Here is a 19348-nt window from a genome sequence, read left to right on the forward strand (position 1 = left end):
TAGACGCCAGATAGGTCCCGAGAACCGAGCGTTTAGCTCTACCTAACGAGACAGCATCTACTACGCCATACACCTTGAACCTACAAATATATTCCACGCCTAGGGAAACCAGTCATCTAAGCAACTACAATCCCGAAAGCTTATAGGCACGCCGCTCATAGAAGTTCGCCGGTCTGGTCGAATTGCCGTTTATTGTTGCGCGCCTGCAACTCATTGTACGCGCCTTGTTGCAGATGTAAAAACGGAACATACCGTCTGCCTCTTCAAAGGCCACGACCTGTACTATCCAGACGACAGAGCTCCTCATGGCTGCGAATGGCGACTTAAACCTGGTTGCTTCGTTGGTGGATCGCCTGGCTACTCGTGTACCGTTATCCCCTCCTTGGAATCCACAATTGCTAACTGAATGGAACAGCTCCCCCATCGGACTGGATCCAGCTTTCGAGACCTACGGAGCGACGACCTGGTTAGTCTCACAAGAGCAACACTGATAGAGGTTAGCAGCACATATCTCAGCACAGCTGCGGCATCTCTTGTGTTACTCTTAGAGGAGTTGTCAGCCCAGTACAAAGACCTCGATACACACCCCCCACACGTCGTTAACTCCGAGCTGTACATTATCCATATCCTCGCAGACTGCTTTTCAGCGCACTGGGATGCCGTAAATCGAGTACCGAATTATCAAACAAAGAATGCCGATTGGCACTCTATCCCTCGCAGTGGGCGTGTGGACAGTCACAGTGGCACGGATGAGGAAGAGTCAACCCAAGAGTCCGCCACCAGACGCCTAGTCTTGCCAAAACCATTAGATGATATCCTCGCAGGAAGGGTTCTTGAAGCGGTCAAGATTTTTTTAGCTCCTTATCCCGAACAATACACCTTGCCCGCATCTACTATTCTAGAGTACAGCAATTGCAGACTTGCGCAAAACATTCCGTGTCGCCTAGACAATTCGGATGCGGAAAATAATTCTTTTGGGAAAGGGCCAGGTCTTTATTCCACGGATGGGACATTACAAAACATTGAAGCCCATACAAGGACTATCATAGAGTTCTTGTCGGCCTCAAACTGGGATCTATTTTTTGGACATTTGAAAACCTCATTTCGGTTACTCCAAGTTGTATACCCTCTGCAAGGAAATGGCACCCAGGCAGCCCCCGTCCTGGATGACGACAGGAATGCCTTAGCTACACTGCGCATAGTTGCATTCATTTGGGTAGACAAGCGGAAACTCAGCTTAGTTCTGTCGGAATTATGCAGTTGTTTTTTTCACTTGCGGAAAACATTCCAAAGTACACTGGGGCTTGCATTGCCTATCTTGATTCTGAGATGGGTAGAGCAAAACCCCGAAGAGTTTGTACTGATGCATAATTCGCATAGCAAAATTGACGGAGTTGACCGCCTATTTGATATTGCAAATGGAATGGTTGATAGCAATAGGTGGAAAGCCGTCCTTTACCCATTTCAATTTTTTCTTTTCTTTTTAATTCCGGATGTCTTCGAGGTCGCAACAAGCGTGCCATCTACAGGCAGATATCTCGAAAATGGCAGCTTGCCCAAAGCCAGCAGCGGGATATTTAAAAAGGTGTCCTTTTTAGAGAGCCTTCGAAAAGCTCTTCGCAATAAAAACCCTGCTGCGGCTTATTGCCTCATATCATTGCTCCGAATCGCAAGACATTTTAGCCTTGAGGGTAATGACTCGGCACTTCTTAGCTATGCGTTAGACGTGCAGGAGGAGGTGCGAGATGCTCTATTCAGAAAGAACATAGTTGGGAGCGAAGGGGCCATTTTTGACAACGGCCTCATGACTGCAGCCTTTGTGAGCCTCACTCACCTCAACTTCGAATCTTGCAATGAAAATATTGCTCCGCAATGCCTTTCTTCAAACGCGCCAAACGATTTCAAACTAGCATTTGTGTCGGCTTGTTCTAACCTAGCAAAACTACCGAACGCGCATTTATATACGGAGCTATTTGAGAAAACTACAGGTCTTATTAGGGATCATCTCAAGGTAACTAGAGCTCCGGGTTCGGAACAACATTTGCTAATCAGATAAGGATCATTCTCATGAGCCCTATGGAGCTCCAAAATCAAGCTCAAATATTGCAGAAATGACATATCGATGCTTGGATTTCCTCAACGTTCTCCCGCTGACGCTTTTTGGCGGAGCGCCCTCAAACCCCGTTGACTACGAAGTATTTTTCCAAGAAAACTTTGCTATTCTTGTCGGCTGCCTTGTGGACGAAGATCCTAAAGTCAGGCGTATGGCCGGTTCTGTGACCAGAAAGCTGTTGAAAAATGGGTCTGTCTTCCTGCTGCATAAAGGAGCAAGCAAAGACGCGGGATTTTTTCCTGCGAATTTTTGGAGGTCAACGTAAGTAGTTTTTTGGTTGTGTTTCTATCCATAACTAACTATGCCCTCAGATCGGCAGTCCTTCTCAATGTCCTAGAACATGCGGCCAAATTAGGTAGACGAGGAGACTCGGTTTTGTCTTTTATACATGATTTTGTTGAGTCTAGGGTGGAGTTAATCAGGTCCGCAAAGGTTTGTAAAAATCCCCAAGTGCCAACTTGCGTCTGCTAATTGATTCTTGAAGGATGACTTAATATCTCAAGCGGAAACCCCCCAGCGCCTAGCATCATTATCGAAGCTTGAGACATACTTCTTAGTACGTCTTTGCTCTGCAGATATTGAGATTTGCCAGATTGTGACAGTTTGTGTTGGGCTTCTTTGCGAAGAGACGCAGATGGTTGATGCAGCCTACGACTCCTCGAAGTCCCCATCAACCATCATGAGAAACATTGAAGTATACCAGGATTTATCCTCTCGGGACTTTCACTTCACTGGGCTTGTTGCGTTTCAGAAACGGTTACGCTCCCTTTTGCGGCAAATGAGACACCCCAGCGCTGCAGTTTTAAGCGCGTGGGAGATTGTTTTCGGCAGGTGGTACGACTTATCCAAGCGGGCATCTACACACAGACAAGACGAAACCCTTGACGAAAGATCTTTGGTCGAGTGGCGCAATTGCTCTGGCTTCCTTGCTTCCTTAGCCGCGTTGTGTATTTCAAAGCAGACCTATTCGGTGATTGAAGAGTCCGGTCTCGCAGGCCTAAAGTGGATCGACCGACCGTCACAAGACAGCTATGATAATACCTTATTGGATAGGTACATGACACAAAGTGTTCAGCTTTTGGCATGTAGCAATGCTCGTATCCGCGAAGCTATGAGGGAGGTATTGTCAACAGAGATATCTCCTTCGTTGTACCTCCCCTTGTTCAAAACCCTTGAATCTGAGCTCGAGACGCTGTTCGATGGACCAATCGATACGGCGAACCGCTTTTCTGACTCCAGAATAGCATTCGCTGAGCATGCAGCAGCGCTATTGAAGACGATTATAGAGAGGCTCGGCAGTCCCGCTGATATGGGCGCCGCCCTCTCTGTTGACATAGGTGCTTTAACCCTAAACTTCGCCCGGTTTCTCAACAGTGTGAGCGAAGGGCTCCATACCCTGAGAATCAAGATTAAAGTGTGCCAGTTGTGCGAGGTTGTAACCCGCAAAAAAGAGCTGCTTAATTTGCGACATGATCTTCGGATTAGGAATCAACTTCTAGAAATCATGTTTGGATGGATTGCTCGGCCGGGTTCTCCAAAGGCTGATAATGCCGCGATGGTCGACGGCATCCATCGAGATGACGCTTTGAAACTTCAGAGGGATCTATACAGGTCCTGTTTGAAGGCTCTGTCGGATCTGACGTTTCGGCTCCCTCTTCAGCCTCCTGATGGACAAACTGATGCCGATACAAGTGATTTAAAATCGGAAATGTTTCACACATATTTCAACAGGTTTCTATCACTTCTGAGTTTTGAACCCACGGATCAGGGCAAAAATGATGTCGCATCTAATTTGTCAGCCAAGGAGGACTCCCTGTCCATTCGCGAGCTGGCCATTATCGCACTGTCAAATCTTCTAGGCGCAAACATTGACGTAGGTCTCAAGCACTCCCTCGGCATAGGCTATCACGAAGATCTAGAGATCAGAACCGCGTTCGTAACCGTACTTTGCAATGTTCTGGCTCAAGGCACAGAGTTCAATAATCTCTCAGATGTTGCTGTTGGAGAGAAATATGACGAGTTAGTCGAAGTAAGTATAATCCGCTGCGTAATTTGCAACATGCTAAAATCGTGACAGGTTCTAGTCAATGACATGACTTTAACTATTGCTCTCTGCGACGCCTGTCCTAGTAACGAGGTGGACGAGTTGACCATGTCACTTTTGAATATTTTCGACTCCAGGGGGTTGGGATTTATTCTTCTAGAAGAGCTGATCAAGCACGAAGTTGATAATACAGGTAGGCTAACCCTTCATAAATCGAAATATGTGTGCATGCTAAATCGCTATAGAAAATGAGGCCGAGTTACTCAGAAGAAATTGTGTCACCACGAAGATACTATCTGTTTACGCACGTTGGAAAGGTTCATCCTATTTGAAGTCGACGTTGCAAAAGGTTCTGGAACGCCTCATCGTCACAGCTCAAGACCTTGACCTAGAGCTTGACCCTTCCAGAACGAGTTCCCCCGAAGAGTTGCAGCGCAATACTCTCCAGCTAAGAGTTGTCGCCAAAGTTTTCATTGACGATATATGCAGCTCGGCTCCAAATATTCCCATTTCTTTCAGGAATATCTGCAGTATTGTGATTATATCCAATCCATATTGAATGTTGTCAGTTGCTAATAAACGGCCTTAGATATCGTCGTCTGTCATGACACGTTTTCCAGATGCAAAGTTTACTGCTGTGGGCGCATTCATTTTCTTGCGCTTCTTTTGCCCAGCCATTGTCGCTCCGGACGTCGAGGGGTTGATTAGTACAGCGCCATCGAAAGAAATGCGTCGTGGCCTGCTTCTTATTGCCAAAATTATTCAAAACCTCGCAAATAATGTATTATTTGGCGCCAAAGAGTCGTACATGTTTCCCTTGAACGATTTTCTCACCCAAAACATATATGAGGTGACAGCCTTCCTCCGGACGATATCGGTGAGTGCTACTCTATATCACTGGGTAGTCTATCTGACTGAATACATTAGGTGGCTCCTCATGTAGAAACTACTGGTATCGAAACGGAATCATTCGATTTTGGGTCCTGTGTAGCTCTCCACAGGTTTTTCTATGATCACTGGGACCATGTACGGCAAAAGCTAGTAGCCCAGCAACGCAAGGGTTCCCTTCATCCTCCTCACGAAATCGCGCAAGGCCGTCTCCCAGTCACAGAGGCACTGCGGAATCTCATCAGCAACCTCGGTCCACCACCGATGGATATCTCGTGGAATCGACCAATGATTTCTATGAACAGCCCTCCCTCATACTCGAGATTTCAGCATTTCATGTTGAGCCATGCAGGACGAAGCACCGAGTCTGCCATTTCAACTCGGACCGTATACGATGGTGGCGAGAGCAAGGTAGGAGTTTTCTTTCCCGCACGCCTGCAGTACTGATGTGTGCTCAGGACGGCCTATCAATGATATGCATAATTTTGAGAAACATTGACGCCGAAACCAATAATTACGACCTATTAGTCTACTGCTACCTGAAGGTATGATGCTGGCCATCTCCATCAATCAAGGATATTTTTATTAGGTCCCTGAGAGCTTACACAATGAACAGATTGCTAGCCGCATGTGGCACCGACCTTTTGGGGTAATGATTGATGCAACATGCTATAGCGGGCAAAACGAGCCTCAAGATGCGTTATTCAAGAAACTAGATCTGCTTACACCCACAGAACTATCGAAGAACTTGACATGTGTTTATGTGTATAATATGAACAGTACGTTCAGGTAAGAGCCATATATCGTCAATCCTTTTATGGCCGCGTGACGCTAATTCGTCAGGAAATGTTTCCGCCGCATATTGCGCTTGTCTGCAAAGAATGAGAATAGTGCATTCCACCCTAAAAGCGTGGACTACCACCTTATTGGCAGTCTGCAAGATCTTCAAACACACTTTCATCTCGGTCAACTCCACTTACCAAAGGAAACCATCAGCGTAATCACCGACACAAGATTTGTCTTCCAACCCGTAACGAGGCTTTCAAAGACAAAAGGCAAAATCGAGGTTATGATACAAGTGGGTAGCCAGTTCGTGCAAGTAACGACGACCAAGAAACAAGAGATTGTTCCTGGCCTTAGGCTTCATGCCACCGTGAACGACATATTTCGTCTAACAGAGGTCGATGAGGCCCCGACATCAATACAAACTGAAGATGACTCTGCCTTTGGGCTTCGCGCAGACAGCGGCAAGATCGTCATGTATTTTACAAGCCCGAGGAAGTCAGATGTTCTCCAAGCTATTCGTGGTGCCAAAATCAAATACTCCAAGGATTTAAAGCCCAGCCAGCCATTTGAGCGACTTATCCGGCCACAGGATATTCCAGGGACTCTCCTTAACATCTCATTCACAAACTTGGCAAGTCTCGATCAGAATCTTCGCATAGCAGCATACAACCTTCTCTGTGCGCTCTGTCAAACCTTCAAATTTGGCGTGAACTCGAGTTTCATGGCCTCCAAAGGTAAGACGGCCTTATAATTTCCACATTCCACATGTGCTTCTATCTAACATTTCCAGAATTATCCATACCGCCAAGTGCATCCCATTTCATTGTCAACGTGAGCAGACAACTTGCCGCTTCTGAGCCTCAACTTACAGCAGACTTTATGAATGAGTTTTTTGTTGGCTGGGAGAGTTTCCCCTTACAACAGAGGCCATTGAGTTTGGCATATCTATCACCTTGGTTGTCGGGTCTGAGAAGCCAGGTTCTAGCAGTTGAAATTGACGGCGAGAAAGCGAGGGAGCGAATAGCTTCGATCTTCAGGAAACTGATAGATGTTACCGTACCCGACTCCACCCTCTGCATAACTCTGGAACAGATAATATGGCCTGTTATTTGCGAGGACGATGTCCTAACTGATATTTTAGTGGATGAAATTATAAAGAGCGCATTAACATCCAGTAACAACGAGAGCCGTATTTCACGCCTCGGCTCGATTATTGCATCCCTCCAGGTTGTGACTGTTAGGGGCAAATTGATCAGCAGGTTACGAAAGGCACTCAATCGGACTTCTCTCCGACCTACGAGGCTATTGCCCGAGAATTCAGTCTGGGACGAGATATGCATACTACTGCGACTCTGCTTAGCAGCCTCGTTTAATAGTGGTGTGCAGGCGCACCTCTATCTTCCCGAGATATCTCATATCATCACCATGCTGGCGAACACTGGCCCGGCACAAATCAGGCTTGTGGTCCATGGTCTTTTGGTAAATACAGTTCACATATTGTGCACTTGCTTTTCGACGGACGAAAGTAAGCTCGTGCGGCTTAAAGTGATTCTAGCGTCACTCTCCGATCCAAACACTGCCCACCAGGCAAATCTCAGCGGAGTAACTCGAGAAGGCACCACGATTTCGCACGCTCAGGATCCGACATGGCAAATATTGAGCTCAACAGAGGCCCTCGCAGTACTTCTTTCGGAAGTAAGCAGCCTTGCAGCGTCATCGGTTGATCTTTCAAACGCCTGGCGTTCACGGTGGATGAGTCTTGTCGCCAGTACAGCATTCCAAAGTAACCCAGTCATACAGCCCAGGGCTTTTGCTGTCATGGGCTGCTTGGCACGTGAAGATGTGGACGACGATCTTCTTTATCAAGTATTAGTTGCTCTCAGGAAGAGCGTAAACCGCTTTGCTGATGAAAACGATAATGAGATGCTCGTCTCTATTGTTACCTCGCTCACAAAGATGATGGAGAAACTCCCCACAACGTCGCGCTATGGGCTACAGCTTTTTTGGTTGGCTATGGCGCTCGTGAGGCTTGTCCCTCTCAATTTATTTTCTTGCGCCGCGTCCTTTTTGGAGGCCGTCCTCATAAACATTAATACATCGGGAGACTTGAAAGGCGGTCGTATGGTACCTGTGCTACTACAGGGACGATTGGCTCTAGAAGATTCAGCTTCACAGCTCGATGAAAGCTATGGGATACATTTCAACATCGACAACTTCCACTTTGCGGTCTGTGCGTCATTGGTTAAAGGCCTCACTGATACTGTGACGAAGGCTACAACTGTCAAAGTCCTCTCTACGTTTCTTGAAATTGCTAGCTCTAGCGCAGTAGGAGGGCGCAAATTTCCGGACGATTTGAGCTGTCTTCCATACCTAGGATTGGTCATGTCCCGAGCCCTTACTACGGAGGAAGCGAAGGGTAACCTTTGGCTTGCGGGGATCAATGGGGACAAGAGCAGCACCCCGGAAGACGTCCTGGCCATGATAAACCTGGATACCATCAAGGATAAGGAACTGCTGTTGAACACGGCTATAAACCTTGTTGACTTTCGCTATCTAGAAGACAGTGTTCAGAATCGGGGATTGGTTTGGATGAACAAGGTTGCTATTATCAGGCCCACTGTGATACTCCATCTGTAAGATCATTTTGCCTCTGCTCTATCCTTCTTTCTCTACTTTATTTGCGCTCGTTTACTAACCCACGGTAGTTCCTGTCCTATCCTCAGCATCCTGGATGAAGTGCTGTTATCAAGCCAGAATTTTGTGACTCTCAAGTCGGCACAGATGCTTTTGCGAACCTTAACTACAAACCCCAAACTGTCCGACACTGTTGACGCTGCCCAGCTCTTGGAAGATGTCCTTGAAGACATCGGCTTCGGCGGGCTATGGGTGTCTTCTACATTTCACAACTCAGCTGAGCGAGACGGGCATTGCACGGTTTTGACTGACAAGCTCATCGAAGTAAGCAATACTTCATACTTCTTTAATGGATCCATGCTAACACTCGTGGCACCAAAGCTCATCATCACATAACACTCAGAACCACTGGACTAGATTTTTTATCCTCTCCGACCAGTTCTAGTGAGGGAAAATACATTTAAAACGATGAATGACAGTTATGAGAACCATGACCACGAAAACTGATCGATAAATATATATCACCGTACTATAACGTAACTCGTGGCGTAACGGGACGGATGGCGTAACGGGACGCTTTGCCAGAGCCACCCGCACCCCACCAAAATCAAGGTCACATGACCAAAATTAAAACGTTAATAACTTTTGTAATAATGCTTATAACGCTTAATCCTCTTAGACTATTACTCTTTATATCATACTCTAACATGTGTAAAAATGCTAGTAGTACTAGTTTTGTTTTACAAAAGATATTAAAGCTTATATTTTACTATATAAAATATTTATATGGTAAAATAACACGCGGCAAGTCCGCATCAGGAAACCGCGTCCGCCCGCATCAGGAATCCCCCCCGCATTAGGCAAGGCGCGTGCACGGACGCACCGCCGCTTTCGCGGGGTATAAAGATTCACCCTCACCACTCTCCTTTTCTTCCCTTCCCTTCACTCTCTCCATTCCCCGACAGCCAACACACACCGCTTCGCTTGCGACGCTCCGTTGCCTGACATGCGCCCAAGGTGGGCGCCTTTCGGCCCTTCTGCTGCTGTCCCACTGCTGCCAGGCTCCCCTCGACGGCAGCACCGCAGCCAGACACCGCATCCGGCTCGAATCCGCGACGATCCTGCCTCCATATCATAACCCATATTCACTCCGACGGCGCTCAGCGCGTTGAATCTGACTCACATAGGCTCGTGATGCGGGCTCAGGAGGGGCTGAGGTTGGAGCGCCCTTGAATCCGCCTCGTTATGCACCGTTGTCCTTCCCCTTCAGGCAGAGCGTGCAGGAGATTGAGGTGCTGCAGGGGCTCGGAGACGCACACGTCACAGCGCACAGCCAGTCGTGAAAATGCCTGACGTTGGCTAGGCTCCTCGAGACGGTCACGCTGCAGTCGGACACCCCATCCGGCTCGAATCCGCAACGATCCTAACTCCATAACTTCGACGCTGTGACTGCGGTCACCGCCTTGCATCTGCGTCACATTGGCTCAGAAACAGCCGAGGCCAGAGCAGTTTTGAGTCTGCGTTGTCATCGCACCATTGTTTCTGCCCCTTTAGGGAGAGAGCGCCGGAGGTTTGAAGTGCGGCGACGCTTCGGGGCACACATGCTGCCGCACGTAGCCAGTCGCGAAAATGCCTCGCGTTGGCTCGGTCTGGGCTGCGCCACCATTGGTGGAGAACTGCGATATACTCGATAGGTCATTTGCGTGGGATCGGAGTTCATGCGGCCACCTCAGTACAGTCGTCGGCAAGGCCGCGGAGCTGAGCAGGCACGGGATGGCAATCTCTCAGAACTGTGATGTTGTAACTGGTCGATTATGCATGGGAACATTCCTGCGCGAGATGCAGAGGTTTTTGCTCTGGTGTAGATTTAGTCGGGAAGATGGCAGGAGGGGCAGGCGATGCGACCGAAAAGCCTACATATGAGCCTTTCGATCCCCTGCCTACAGTTGGTGAAATAATTCAAATCGATTTTGATGCGCTCAACATGGCCACCTTTGCCCCAATACCTTATAAATATGTGCCAACTGCCTCGCGTCCTCGGGGCGCGAACGCTCGCCGCAAACCTACCCCAGAGCAATCCAGTATCCTCAACGACCACTCTCCCGCCAAGCAGAAGGGAGTCGCACTCGACGCTCCATGGCCAGCAGTAGGCGCAGCAACTGATGAAAAAGGCAGCGGCATGCCCGGATATCAAGGTATTTGAGAGACTTAAATGCTAGTTGTAGCAGGCATGACTAACTTTGGGAATTTCAGTTAAGAGTAGCAATGCATATTTCGGTAACAGTGGCGATTATAGCGACGACTACTTCCCCACAATCGAGGAGCTTTTGCACACCAAACTACAGACGGCGGGCTTTGGCCTGGGGGAACCAGGTAAAGAACACATCAGAGGAGCTGTGGAAGAATGTTTGGCGAAGGTCAGGTCCATCGACCAAGACACGTCAGTATCGAGCGTCAGTTCTAGTGGTGACCAAGGTGAGCACCCCTAATATCTTTCGTCGCACATGACAAACTCTGACATGATTCTTGCCATTGTGTGGGCAATCCAATTGAACTGCAAGATGACGAATTTTGTGCCTCTGAGGACGAAATTGACTGGGGAAATGTAAGCGGGGACCAGGAGAATTTTAGTCGCACTGAAACTGTGCTCAATCCGATCCTAACGCCTACTTCCGATCCTAACCAAGAATCCTCGATGTTGGATTCTATGCGCCCCTCGAGCGAGCCATTGCAAAGCCGCATCAACACAGAAGACCCTTTTACGGGTTGTGCTGAGTCTGAGACAACAAAGTCTCTCTCCACGCGTCATTGCGACCAGTCTCCACGCCGGCCTAGATCGTCACAACAAGGCCGAATCAGTCAGGCAGCTTGTGCCTATCGCAGGCAATCTAAGCCTGAATTCGATAATAATACCTCTGAGGAGATGCTTCCGCAGCAGCAAGACGAAGCAGAGAATATCAATAGCAATGGCAATGGACTACAACAGTCAGACGAAAAGACGGCGAGGGTAGCGCCAGTAACTGAAATGGGCGACGAACTCCATCTCCCCGCGAGTGTGATTAGAAGGACCAGCTTAGCCAAGCGCCACAGGATCCTCACCCCCCGCAGTCTATCCCTGGAGCCAAGCCTAGAACAAGCGACAAGCAACAGCGACAACTACAGCGACAACTACAGCGACGACGAGCTCAGTACCACCGAAGCTGAGTCAGACGAGAGCGACCGGAGGCGATGCCCTACTAAGCGGAAGCGGCCATTCTCATCTTACGTTAGCCCAACGCAACGGAAGCGTGGGCAGCATCTTCAGCTTGAATCTACCCAGCAGAGAAGAAATTGCTTCCCGCAGAGGCACCCAGCCTGCAAAGGTGACAGCCAACTACCCTCGCCACCCCATTCTTCTCTGGACCGCGGCGCCCTCAGCGAATCATCCAAACATACCCGGCCACTACTAACTGAGGTCACATTCCGTCCCTATTCTCCGGATTACTATTCCTTTTCGGCGCTCATTCAGGACGATCGTGACGAGCCGGAATTCACTTTCGGCCAATTCTCTAAACTCGTCGAGTGCGTCGGCCATGCCGGGAATACCAAGGACCTCACGATAAAGCAGCTAAAGCAACACTTGTTCTTGGTGACTGGTTTTAGCCGGCGTACGTCTTCCCGCCCTTCTCAAAGTGGGAGGACTGTAAGGTCTACTACAAACGCATGCCTCGTCCCGCTAAGTGCAGGGCGTACCCTGGCAGACAAAGGCCGTAGCGCGAGCACTTTTCCATCACAGCGGCGAGAGGCGTCAAGCCGCATCGTTGACTATAGTTTTGGCGACGGTTCGAGCGAGGATGAACTGGGACGTTCGGACAAGAGAAAGTATAGTCAATGGTTAGCGTCAAGCAGGTCTGATGTCGATGGTTTTGGCGACGGTAATCCTAATACCGGTAGCGATGGTGATGCATATTCGAGCGAGGATAATGTGGGCCGTTCGGACGATAGGAAATACAGTGAATGGTCACCGCTTGACAAGCAGCGCTTATCAGCGTACAAGAAGGAGGGCAAGACTTGGGAGTGGATCTTCAGCAAGTTCCCGGGCAGGACTAAGGGCGCAGTACGCACGCGCTGGAGCACATTGCAGCCGAGGGTAAAATAGGTCACTTAAAGCCCTCACAGCCTCCACATTGTGGTGCGCATCATTATGGTATGCCTCGGGCGTCTATAGATAGTATAGAGTAGATCTAATGTGATGTATGAATATGATGTATGAATATGATCTTGCTCTATGCATACGACTAGTTCACCTTTGACTGTGAAGCAAGTAGTCAAGGTAATAATAACCCACGCCTATCACCACTCACCGTCTCTTGAAGCCTTAACGCTCGCCCTGGTGGATCGTCTCGGCCTCCATATCCTTCTCCAGCATGATCAGACTCCAAAAATACCCCGAAAATGTGTCCAGTCCGACAAAGGTGCTGTAGGAATATATTGGTCGAATGCATTTGGACTTTTGCCCCATCTCGATGTCTTTGCACTGGCCGCCCAGCCACTGATATGTTTAAAGCTGATGCTTACCGCTCTTATCTCCATAGAGAGCACGACTTTGCAGATAGCTCTCGTATACGAGAGCTATACACCGACAAAATAGTTTGTGAAGTGCTGAGATTGGACTACAATTGCCTAGTGCCAGTGTTTTCATTTTTCCGTAAACAGTCAGCAAAGTTGGGAGGAAACGATTCGAGTAGGAACCTATATAAGAAACTTGAAGATAACCGTCACAATAATGCTTGCTACAGCCAACGTGAAACTGCCTAGTCCGAACACCTGATAACCTTTCCCTTGAGCTAGCTTAGCACAAACGACAACAATAACGATTGTCACTAGTAAAACGACCAAGGAAATCGAAACTTTAAAAAATACCGGGACCACCAAGTTTTCTTCAAAAAAGAGACCCCATCCATAAGGCGGCGTGGTAGGATCCGCTTTAAGTCGTTGCTCAAGTCTCTTTGGCGTATTGTTGACGAAAAACCGTCCCTTCTCTGGGCTGTTGGTACGTTGTTGCCTGGCTCGGGCCTGTATGGAAGGCAGCGGAGGTATCTCAACTACCACATCCTGCAATTCGATGTCATCTCGACTATTCGGCACCGAAGCCAAAACGGAAATCCCACGGAATAATCTAAAATTAATCCAGAGCCGTTTAATTTTTCCTTTCCAGTTGAAAGCAGTCCAGAGAAGTTTGACCTTGCTTTTACAGAGCCGTTGCAGTCGCTTACTCGCCAGCCAAGTCGACGAGCTATGTGGTTTGTCCCATAGATGCATTATCCATTTCCCCTGTGGTCGCGGTTGTGGATCCGCCGGACAGGGAGCCCACGCATGCCTCTCGCTCCACTCTGCTGGAGGGCCCCATTCTTCTTGAAGGAGCGCAAGATCAACAAGGTCACTTTGTGCTCTACCTACATCCAAGTCGTCCTCGACATCATAATCGAAGCTAGAGTTGTCCTCTCTAATGAGCAAGAACTTCTGCCAAGTCAGATTCACCTCAACTCAAATAAAGTTTCAACTGAAACATACCCGAACGAATCGTATATCCGTAACTGCTGTCCACGACAAAAAGTAGGTGGCCCACCCTCTAGCTGCAATGTACTCTTTCTTAAAGGATAGGAGGAGCTCATCGTCATACGGATCTTCTCCGACCTCCATATGCACTGCTTTGCTGACGTGGTTGTTGTGATAGAAACACAGAAGCAGCCATTGATCGCTAGGTGACATGATAGATCGTGACTGAGATTCCTCTACCTTGCCTAAGGTCTGCTCATGATCAATCTCTGTCCTTGGATGAATTTCAGAATGTGGGTCCTGAGCTGTCTGTCCTGAAGCACTAGATTGCAGATCTGGTGTTATCGTCGTAGAGCTTACAATGTGTTGATGGGGTTGTAAGGGAGATGGCGTCTTGGGAAGCTCTATATGTTGCTCTTTGTCGTCATTCAATGCATGCAGAGTGACTGGTGCATTCACAACTTCAAGAGACCACACGAGTATCCGCGCTTGATACCCAGCTTGTATCAGCTGGAGTTGAAAATGTTGCTGCAGTAAGTCGAGATGCGGGATAATCCTCTGAAAAGCTACAACCACAAGTCTACGAATTCTTTTAGCATATTAAAATATCGAAGATACAAAAGAATATGAATACATACGCAGTCCCAACTAAGTCGAACGAATCCTCGGTTCAGTGGTCTTTTGTATAGACCGATATCTTCGGCCATGGTTATGCATTGTAGAAGAAAGGATTGATACAAATTGAACAGAAATCTCGTTAACTTAAAAGTCTTCTCACAATGGTAAGGCTCCTTGTGTAGACCTTTGATAGGGGTAATTCGTGACCGAGAAAAAAGGGTCTCCGAGTCATTCCAAGAAATATGGTCTGCTGGATTGTTTCCAGAGACAAGAGTGGTTGTAGGGTCACCCTGGTGGTCATCAACGTTTTGAATCCCTTGGCTATCCTGGCCCTGGTTCTTTTGGCTACCTGGAGATTCTTGTACCTCGGTATGGGTTTGAATGGGACCTAGGATGACTTTCGAGAACACGAAGGTGTGGAGGTTGTTTCTGTAGGAATTGAATGGCTGTCCTGTAGTTAAAATTTGCGCAGCTTTCCGCAGGTGTGCATGAGTGACATCGTGCACAGCGCTGTCGACGCTGATATCGTCTCCATCATCGTCTCCATCTTCAACTCCATCCTCATCGCTACTTGGATCTCTTTCAAAATCATCATTCCTCAGCGGATCTTCCACCATAAGCTCACTATTTGTCTCAGTGGACTGCAGATAGCGATTTATTGAATATTCCATTTCGTCAGTAGAAGGTGCCTTCTCTTCGAGCTCGAAGGTCTCAGGCATGAGAATGCGGTATATGTAGCTTGAAATCTGCGTTCTTGTGGCCCGAAGCCGCAAGAAACTTACCACTAGTTTGTCTTCTGGAGTTGTCTGGGCTTCAGCTTTGAGACACAAATAGTAGGACTTCAGTAAACGCCTATTGTTTCGAATGAACTTTGTCACACCGAGCCTTTTCAAAGCCAGTCGATACAGAGTAAATAGCTCTTGGTCCTCAGAGAAGCGCTTGGCGATGAGCCACGCCGCTGCCACGCGCAGCGGTGATAAGGCTGACTCAGTCTCGACCGTTGATCGGATATCTTCATCATCAGACGCAACACTCGAACTCATATCAATCACTTGCATCTCTAGCTCTTCCGCTTCCTTCCATCGGCCTTGATTTCTATAGGTCGACGCCAGGTTGACAATGCTACTCAACGTGTCCTGATGCTCCGTACCAAGGACCCTCTTTCTCGTCACTATCACTTGCACCTGTAGCTCTTCGGCTTCGTCCCATCGGCTTTGTTCGCAATACATCGATGCTAGGTTGGCCATACTGCTCAGCGTATCTGGGTGCTCTACTCCAAGCATTTTCTCCATTCCTTGAAGAGCTCGCTGGTGCATCGCTTCGGCCTCCTTGTACTTGCCCTGCCCCTCTAACGCCGACCCAAGGTTACTAACGCCATTGAGCGTGTCTGGGTGCTCTACTCCAAGCATTTTTTCCATTCCTTGCAGAGCTCGCCAGTGCATCGCTTCAGCCTCTTCGTACTTGCCCTGCCTTGATAACACTGACCCAAGGTTGCTAACGCTACTGAGCGTGTCTGGGTGCTCTTCTCCAAGAATTTTCTCCATTCCTTGTAGAGCTCGCTGGTGCATTGCTTCTGCCTCTTCGTACTTGCCCTGCCTTGACAGAACCAATCCAAGCTGGCTGACGCTAATGAGCGTGTCTGGGTGTTCTACTCCAAGCACCTTCTCCCTTCCTCCTAGAGCTCGCCGCTCCATTGCTTCCGCCTCTTCGTACTTGCCCTGCCTTGACAGAACCGATCCAAGGTTGCTAACGCCACTAAGCGTGTCTGGGTGTTCGACTCCAAGAACCTTCTCCCTTCCTCCTAGAGCTCGCCGCTCCATCGCTTCCGCCTCTTTGTACTTGCCCTGTCTCTCTAACACTAACCCAAGCTGGCTAACGCCACTGAGCGTGTCTGGGTGCTCTACTCCAAGAACTTTCTCCATTCCTTGTAGAGCTCGCTGGTGCATTGCTTCTGCCTCTTTGTACTTGCCCTGCCTCGACAGAACCAATCCAAGCTGGCTGACGCTAATGAGCGTGTCGGGGTGCTCTACTCCAAGCACCCCCTCCCTCCCAACTACTGCAGTCCGCCCTATCTGCTCCGCTGCTGCATACTCCCCTGTGAGGAGAAGATACCGTACTGTGTTATCTGCAATCCTCACTCGATCTAGTGTTGCCTCTGTCTCTTCTAGAACGTAGCCAAGCACCTTTCGCGCGTGCGGAAGGAGCACTCGACAAGCCGCCCATGTCTCATGCTGCCCGCTTGGAAAAGCAGCAGCCATAATATGTAGCGACGCCTTCTGCCATCTGCCCACCTGCATCTGTACTTCTAGCCACTTCTTCGTCGCAAGCTGCACCAACTCATGCATCTGAAATATATACTCCCCGACCTGCTGCTCTGGCTGCTTCGTACTCTGAGCCTTAATTAGAGAGAAGCTTGTCAATAGCGCCACTGCATCCTCAAACTGCAGCCTACCTCTGCCATCGTACAGAACAGACTCTGGAATCCCCTGTCTCTCAAACATAGCCATGAGCGAAAGTAGCTCTGCAGCTTCGGGGCTTGTCTTCCGGATCTGCTCGAACGTAATCTGCCACGTTGTAATTACCGCGTGCCTGATACTGTGATCGCGCCGAAGGTCTTTTGTCTCGTTATTATTTAATAGAGTAGCCTGGTTAGCCTCGCTCTCCCGGAACAGACTGAGGTACATAGATACGGTAACCCGCGGTCTTGACCGTATGTATGCTGCCGCGTGCGTAATCGCCAGTGGAATTCCTTCAAGTGCCTGAGCCAGCTCCTTTAAGTCGGCTTCTGAACACTTGTCTACCGGAATCTTCGTCTTGAGCAAGTCAACCGAGTCCTTCTCTTTCATTGGCTCTACTAATACAAGCTTTCCAAACGTGTTGACAAGGTCGTTGGCTGCGGTCGAGTTACGTGATGTGATAAGGATTGATCCATTTCACGACTGAGGAAGAAACATCTCCAGTGGCAGTTGGGAGTCCATTGCATGGTCGTATTGTGAGACGCTCCTGACAACATCATAATTCCCAAAAAACACACTTCCGTCATCAACATTGTCTAGTATCATATGCCATTGTCCGTTAGCTTCATCTGACAGCCAATTGTATACCAGTTGTAGCACATTGGCCTTCGGATTGTCTCGCCCTGGAATCTCAAGCCTCTCCGCCATCTCTTTGTATGCTTGTTCGAACCGGGTTTTGGTGCTTGCCTGGATCCAGAACACCGATATTTGCGGTTGGCACTTCCGTGCTCGGTATGCATACTCGATAGCGATTTGAGATTTCCTATGCGCATTTAGCCGCTGTAAAAGATAGGTGTATTAGCAGACTTACCCAACTCCCCCAAGACCTACTAGTGCATGTCTCTGGTGCTTTTTTGGCTCCTCCTGCTCGCCTCCTAAGTCTAGTTGACCTAGAATATCTTCTCGACCAACAAAGTGTTTGTCTTGTGGGAAGGGAACTATGAATTGTTTGGCGAGTGCTAGATGAGTGATGAGCAGCGTAAAACATTACTGATACATGATTACGTACAGTTGTTATTGGCCGAATTCGTTTCCCTTATGAACTGCTTTAGAACTCCACAGATCTGGCGGTAACACACATCGTCTCTGCTGCCACATCTAGCCATTTCCATATGATTCACGTCGATGGTCTCCACCGTTTCTTGTTCCCTAGCGAGATCAAGCTTTGAGGAGAAGTTATCTACTACCTATGCTACCCATTAGTTCTCTAGCTCCATAGCTTACAGTACAGTATTTTAGGACTGCCGTACCTTGCTGTCCAGACCTTTCATGCCAGAAATCCCCTTTGCCTCTTGAAACGAGTGCACTTTGATAGCGCAATTGCTAAGTATAGTCTTGAATTCATCCTGAATATTGTCCAAAACCTCATCATTAACTTCAAGTATCTGTATAAGCTGTTTGTTTGAGTCTTGTAGAGCTAAGCGCGCTAGGTTTGAGGATCTCGCCCCAACTTGCATACATGCTTCCTCGATGTGGTGTCCCAAGAAAGACAATCAGCCTTGTCCGTTTGCAGATTGTCTCCGATCTACGTAGTGCCTATATCAGTGTATCAATAGCTGTAGACCTTCTAGCTGCATGTGCGGGGCCTCACGTCTTTCGTGATGATTCCACCAAGACTATGCGCTACAAACACAATCGGATCCTGTATGGACACTCGTTAGGCTTATTTAAAGAAACACAGAGCAGTCTGGCATACCTCATTGTCAATATCCCTCTCCAACCTAACAGCGAAGTCCCGACCATGCTGTGAAATGCTGTTCTGGTTGTTTGCCTGGAAAAGCCCTCCAATGACATCCGCATTGTACCCGTACGTCCATATTCGAGCCTGGGGAAGGTCCGGCACGAGATACTCTTCTGGCCAGAAGATATCTGACGGTGAAAAACTTCTTGTCTGCGTCTTGTCGTCCGTCTCTTTCTTGTTCTTCTGCAGCCCGAGGTAGGTCTTGATGTTCCTGTGCTTGTCGGTGCGCGGATCGGTGTCTTTGCTTCAACCAGTCGTAGAAGTGGGCCGTAGATGCGACCATGTCTCGCGTGGGTGCCCTTTGAGGCCATGGATGAAGATGACGCTGCTCGCAGTTAGAACGGGCTGTGGTTAAGAGGTGGAGAATGGGCGGGGGCTGTACTTCAGATCGCGCTGGTCCCCACTAGCGTCTTCGCTCTCGGAGAGCAGTGTGACTCCCTCCCGGTGAATCTTCGCCATAGATGCTGGCT

At 48.6% G+C, this 19348-nt stretch overlaps 4 protein-coding genes across 4 annotated transcripts; 3 read left to right on the forward strand and 1 right to left on the reverse strand.

Moving 5' to 3' along the window:
• The first annotated feature begins 13 nt into the window (after positions 1-13).
• IRA2 (Ras GTPase activating protein ira2) lies at positions 14-9146 on the forward strand. Its single transcript, XM_024468014.1, has 15 exons — positions 14-365; positions 416-2011; positions 2058-2374; positions 2425-2545; positions 2598-4142; positions 4191-4350; positions 4403-4692; positions 4747-5034; positions 5085-5456; positions 5504-5590; positions 5662-5834; positions 5889-6565; positions 6622-8464; positions 8537-8789; positions 8847-9146. Exons 1-15 carry the CDS (start codon positions 306-308, stop codon positions 8859-8861), a joined length of 7797 nt encoding a protein of 2598 aa, XP_024324463.1. The 5' UTR covers positions 14-305; the 3' UTR covers positions 8862-9146.
• A 1198-nt stretch (positions 9147-10344) lies between these two features.
• On the forward strand, positions 10345-10954 carry VC83_04382 (uncharacterized protein; the record flags this gene model as incomplete). Its single annotated transcript, XM_024468015.1, has 2 exons — positions 10345-10660; positions 10719-10954. The coding sequence occupies 2 exons, from the start codon at positions 10345-10347 to the stop codon at positions 10952-10954; spliced, it is 552 nt and encodes a 183-aa protein (XP_024324460.1).
• Positions 10955-11160: 206 nt separating this feature from the next.
• On the forward strand, positions 11161-12603 carry VC83_04383 (uncharacterized protein; the record flags this gene model as incomplete). Its single annotated transcript, XM_024468016.1, has 1 exon — positions 11161-12603. The coding sequence occupies one exon, from the start codon at positions 11161-11163 to the stop codon at positions 12601-12603; it is 1443 nt and encodes a 480-aa protein (XP_024324461.1).
• A 219-nt stretch (positions 12604-12822) lies between these two features.
• VC83_04384 (uncharacterized protein) lies at positions 12823-19337 on the reverse strand (the record flags this gene model as incomplete). Its single annotated transcript, XM_024468017.1, has 14 exons — positions 12823-12996; positions 13368-13967; positions 14019-14583; positions 14642-14651; positions 14782-17514; positions 17656-17900; positions 17949-18096; positions 18147-18324; positions 18388-18522; positions 18597-18662; positions 18729-18779; positions 18834-19122; positions 19159-19203; positions 19261-19337. The coding sequence occupies 14 exons, from the start codon at positions 19335-19337 to the stop codon at positions 12823-12825; spliced, it is 5316 nt and encodes a 1771-aa protein (XP_024324458.1).
• Between the last annotated feature and the right edge of the window lie 11 nt (positions 19338-19348).

Source organism: Pseudogymnoascus destructans (assembly GCF_001641265.1).
Source record: "Pseudogymnoascus destructans isolate 20631-21 unplaced genomic scaffold scaffold_9, whole genome shotgun sequence".
NCBI lineage: Eukaryota > Fungi > Ascomycota > Leotiomycetes > Thelebolales > Thelebolaceae > Pseudogymnoascus > Pseudogymnoascus destructans.

Bases quoted from the DNA above. Each gene is read 5' to 3' on its own strand.
- IRA2 (XM_024468014.1), top strand. From the start codon at position 306: ATGGCTGCGAATGGCGACTTAAACCTGGTTGCTTCGTTGGTGGATCGC. The intron at 4,693-4,746 runs GTGATTATATCC...AAACGGCCTTAG, and splicing joins TCAGGAATATCTGCAGTATT to ATATCGTCGTCTGTCATGAC. The intron at 5,457-5,503 runs GTAGGAGTTTTC...ATGTGTGCTCAG, and splicing joins ACGATGGTGGCGAGAGCAAG to GACGGCCTATCAATGATATG.